This window comes from Haliotis rufescens, unplaced genomic scaffold (genome assembly GCF_023055435.1).
Source record: "Haliotis rufescens isolate VD_foot unplaced genomic scaffold, xgHalRufe1.0.p SCAF_1, whole genome shotgun sequence".
NCBI lineage: Eukaryota > Metazoa > Mollusca > Gastropoda > Lepetellida > Haliotidae > Haliotis > Haliotis rufescens.
This window is the reverse complement of record NW_025963779.1, coordinates 86700637-86705463: the sequence shown is the minus strand read 5'-3', so window position 1 is coordinate 86705463 and position 4827 is coordinate 86700637. Positions and strand designations below refer to the sequence as shown.

Genomic DNA, 4827 nt, shown 5'->3' with positions numbered 1-4827 from the left:
TTTAATTACCTCTTTAGGTTCTTCTCCAGGCATTTCCGGGATCCCGTGAAAGAGTAGATTATCTCTCATAGAGCGTGTTTTCAGGTCAATAACAGATTCTTTCAGGTCTCGCTGTTCCTGGTATATGGAGTCTATGTCATAAAACACGTCTTCTACATCTCTCGACAACCTGTCCCGATCCTCGGTACTCTGTTCTGTAAGCTCCCGTACCTGTTGTTTCAGCTTTTTGTTTGCTGATGCAGTCTCTCTCACACAGGCTTCAAGCTTATCAACGCGAAGTGTTGTCTCTATCATTGTAATGTCGAGAGATGTCAGCTTATTGTCAATCATAGTTAATTTACTGTCAATGCTATCAACACATTGCATCCTCTGGTTTATGGAATTAATTTATGGAGAAATCGGGGCCTGGTCAAAAGCCAGCTTATTATAGAAGGAACACGTGAAGATCTTGGGTAGAATAGGTCTTCAGCAACCCAAGCTAGTCTCACCCCGTGAAGATCCGAGGTAGAATAGGTCTTCAGCAGCCCATGCTTGTCTCACCCCGTGAAGATCCGAGGTAGAATAGGTCTTCAGCAACCCATGCTTTCCGTAACAGGCGATTATGCTTGTCGTAAGAGGCGACTAACGAGATCGGGTGGTCAGGCTCGCTGACTTGGTTGATGCATGTCATCGTATCCCAATTGCGTGGATCGATACTCATGATATCAATCCTTGGATTGTCTGGTCCTGACTCGATTATTTACAGACCGCCGTCATATAGCTGGACTATTGCTGAGTCTGGCGTTAAACAACAAACAAAACAAACAAATAAGGCTAAGTTTCTCTGAAATCCTTTCTTGTCCCATCTATCAACGTAAAGACGTTTTGAAGTAAGGCAGAGATACGACAAATAAACAAACAAACAAAACATAATTTTACCCTTTACTTTGTGAAAATCTTGAACATGAGAAGGCAAAGTGATTGTAACTTAGATAAAAAAAAACTTGATGAAGGGAAATTGGTTCTAACATACATTGTGATCCTTGTGATTAGACCGTTCTATGAAATGACTTTTAATATACATAAGCAACAGAGAACTGAAACATATTCGATGTCAACAGTTTCACTCAGACCTATTGTCAAAGAGCCTCTTATATAGTTGTATACAATTTGTCTTTAATGCCTCCTTATGTATGTGCCTAGTAACACAGGATTGTTGTTAGAGACGAGTTAAATTAAGATCCGGTGTCTACTGTTTGAGCATGTCCAGGACTCGATTATTTACAGGTCGCCTTGATATAGCTATTATGCTACTGACTGCAGCGAAACACACTTCATTCACCAATTCACTACTGGTTTTGGGTATCTCATAAACGTAGTAGGGGCTTTTGCCACCACCGGTCTGTCAAGTCCCTCCACCAACACCAATCGCCGCTTAAAGAACTGGACAGCCGCCTTGTCACTGAGATCTTGGAACTCCTCCTTGTGTTGTAGCCCATTAGTGCCACTGTATTCAATGTGCACAGCCCGAGCCAGACAATCCTCAAGGACATCATCAAAGTCATATCGGTCTGCTAGATGCATGAAATGTACCAGCTGAGACTTGGATAAAGTTCGCACGTGTAGTTTCAGGTAGGTCTTTACAAACCTGCGACAGCGTTGTATTAGAGACATCATTGCATATTCCTCCGCCAGTGGAAGTAGTGCGTCAATGTTGTCTACTGTGACCGGATTGACGGTCGATGGGTAGATGCACAGTAGCAGCTCTACAATGTCGTCGTATGTCTTCCCGGGTAGCGGAACTTCTAATGAGGTTTTCTTTTTGAACTTCCCAAAAAACATTTTTTCAAAGACTGGAGATGCAATCGAAAGTACTGTTTTGTTCACGTGCAGCTTTTGGTCCTCGACTACAAGCGCCACATCACTTGTCAGGGATACCTCGGAAAACATGTTCTCAGAATTTTCCATGACCGCTTCTGTAATAAGAAATTCTATATTAGGAGCATGAGACGACGGTGTCATACGATCACATACGCGCCACTGAGAGTTGGTTTTTGGACAGTTAATTTCCTTTTCGTGATTTTTTGACGTTTCAGCTTTGGCCAAATACACTCATCTCGACAGGTAATGTGACTGAATATTGGTAAAAAGTGGTTTGTTGGCATTGAGTTGCACACGACAACAGACTTTTGTTTATTAATCATGTCTTCCCGCTAATATTGTCTTCGGCTTTTGAACAGATGCACACAATTTGACGTATTACCTTTCATAATTTGTATTCTTAGCACACTTTGAGCTTTATATTATGAGGGTCAAGATTCGTAAAGCACATTCTCAAATTGATCAAGACATCTATTTCGGAATTGTCGCATGACTGCATGTTCGGCGTCAAGCAATAACTATTTACTGCTATAAAATAAGTTGTCAAGAAAGTGAGGGGATATAACTCTAAACACTATTCTCTGGGGTAGCTATATCATGAAGACCAAGTCATTCATTAATAGTTGTAAGGAAATATCATATTTTGGTGTAGCAGACGCCCATAAGCTCCACACACTGGTGGACCATTTACTTGTTTGGGCAGAGTCTGGTGTTTTTTCATTATTCTTAAATACTTTATCATTATTCAAACTATTTCTTATTGTATACTGAGGTGAAAATATATTTTATGAAAATATTAACTGCATTAGTTCGGTACTTAAATGTGTTTTCGTTGTTTTTTTAGGTGAGTGAATAAGCCAGCTGTCACAGACAGATATAATAGTTTTATTCAATTAACAGTTAATTCACACCTGTGAAACTAATTTTTCCCGTAATGTGTGTATATTTTGATACTTTGTTTAGAATCAAACCTTTTTTAATGGTAGATCTAATAGTAGTTTTCTTTTTATTCATCAGACGGCAACATTACACAATCGTCTAGGATCCCTACTTGTATGTTATCTAAGCCTTAGGAACTGTATTGTAATGTATACTCATGTACCACCGATGGTGTTTTTTCTGATAATACACAGCATACGAGAATCCGAATCCGTTTATACATAGAAACCGCCAGGGTGTCAAAACAATAGAGTGTGTGAGTGAATGAGTATGGTTTTACGTCGCTTTTAGCAATATTCCAGCAATATCACGGCAGGAGACAACAGAAATGGGCTTCACACATTGTACCCATGTCGGGAATCGAACCCGGGTCTTCGGCGGGACGAGGAACGCTTTAACCACTAGGTTACCCGACCGCCCCTCAAAACAATAGAATATACTTCCGAATAAAACCGAGGAAGCGTCTCCGGCAGTGAACAGTATTGTACACTAGTCACGTGGTGCCAGGCCACTGTCATGTTATACTCACTATCGTCAACCTTGTATCTCTTGAGCAGGGTGGCGAGTAGGCAGTCACCAAGGCCACAGACCACAACGCAGACACCAGGCACAGCAGGAAATTGAATTTGCATCAAAACTGTGGCGACTAATGTTCAGACTTATCTGCTCTTGAATGTATGCATTTAAAGAGTACGTTCGTCGATAGTGTCACATGTGTCCCATTCAATACCAATTGATTCGTCTGTACACAGGTTTAAGCATGACAACACTATTACGAGGTCGCTATAAATAGCCAATGTCGTGAGGTGTTTGTTGTTACATATAGATTACATACAAAAAGAGTCCTTGCGAAGCTGTAGCGTCGGCTGTTTGAACAAGATGATTCTGTCACAGTAAAACTGTTCATATCATGAACACCTGATGCCTATTCTTTGACGCTGACGTTTGATATTTATATGTCAAACATTCTATTTATCAGAGATATGAACTGCTAAAAATCAAGATTTATCCGAATTTGTAAAACTCTGGCATATGTATGTGGACCTGAGGACTTAATTGCATGACATCCCTGGGCTGAAGTATAGCTCACATGGTCTCTGATACAACGTGAAACTAAACTGTTGTTATTGCTTAGTGTAAACTGCCGGGCAAAAGACACTTGCAAAATGGATTTTGCCGAAATATTACAAACGTTATCAAAACGTTACTAGGTTGAAAACAGTCGCCGAAACACTGCAAACTTAAGGCCCAAAACACAACTATGATACCCGTATCAAATACATCACTATCGAATAACCAGTTCTTGTTTTTTCAATTAAGCCACCATCAACCATAAGTATACTTTCTTTTGCCCGGCAGTGTAGTATAATTCAATGTGATGCCACCGACGTAGTGGCACAAGTCGTGTACGCAGATCCAAAGTACTGCCTATATACTGTTATTTACCTGTTATTTCATGTACACATTATAATATAAGACTGAACGTTCCTGAAGGTAATGGTGCTGAAGCTTTGAAGACAGGTAGCATTTCAACATTTGACCTGGCATATTACAAACACAAGAACATCTATTTCTTTTTCAGTTAAATACATGTATAATGTGATTCACGCGTGTATCAAACATAGGGTTCTCAAAACATCGTAAACGACTCTATAAAACATACTGCCGTCAAACTGATGATTATGCACGATGACAATACACGTGGATTAACAACATTCAAGTGTCCCACAATTTGTCTTTAACAAAGTCCTCGTTGTGGACGTCCCAAATAAACAGGATTGGTGTAAAAGACGACTTAAATGAGGATCCGGTGTCAACTGTTTGAGTATGTACATGGAAACTATGGATCGGTGTTAAGCCAATGGTTGGCCAGGTCTCGTTTATTTACAGGTCGCCTTGATTTTGCTTTTGTGCTATTGACTGAGATGAAAAATGATTTATTCTCCAATTCATTACTGACATTCTCAATTGTTTGGTGAATGTCCGTATCCTAAGATCAAAATGTACGTCTGACTTGTAAAACGATCA

The 4827-nt window shown here is 40.0% G+C and overlaps 1 protein-coding gene across 1 annotated transcript; it reads right to left on the bottom strand.

Moving 5' to 3' along the window:
- Positions 1–907: 907 nt before the first annotated feature.
- On the bottom strand, positions 908–3440 carry LOC125384247 (BTB and MATH domain-containing protein 38-like). The gene is made up of 2 exons (XM_048402876.1): positions 3329–3440; positions 908–1955 (listed from the first exon to the last, which is right to left on the bottom strand). Exons 1-2 carry the CDS (start codon positions 3429–3431, stop codon positions 1318–1320), a joined length of 741 nt encoding a protein of 246 aa, XP_048258833.1. The 5' UTR covers positions 3432–3440; the 3' UTR covers positions 908–1317.
- Positions 3441–4827: the final 1387 nt, after the last annotated feature.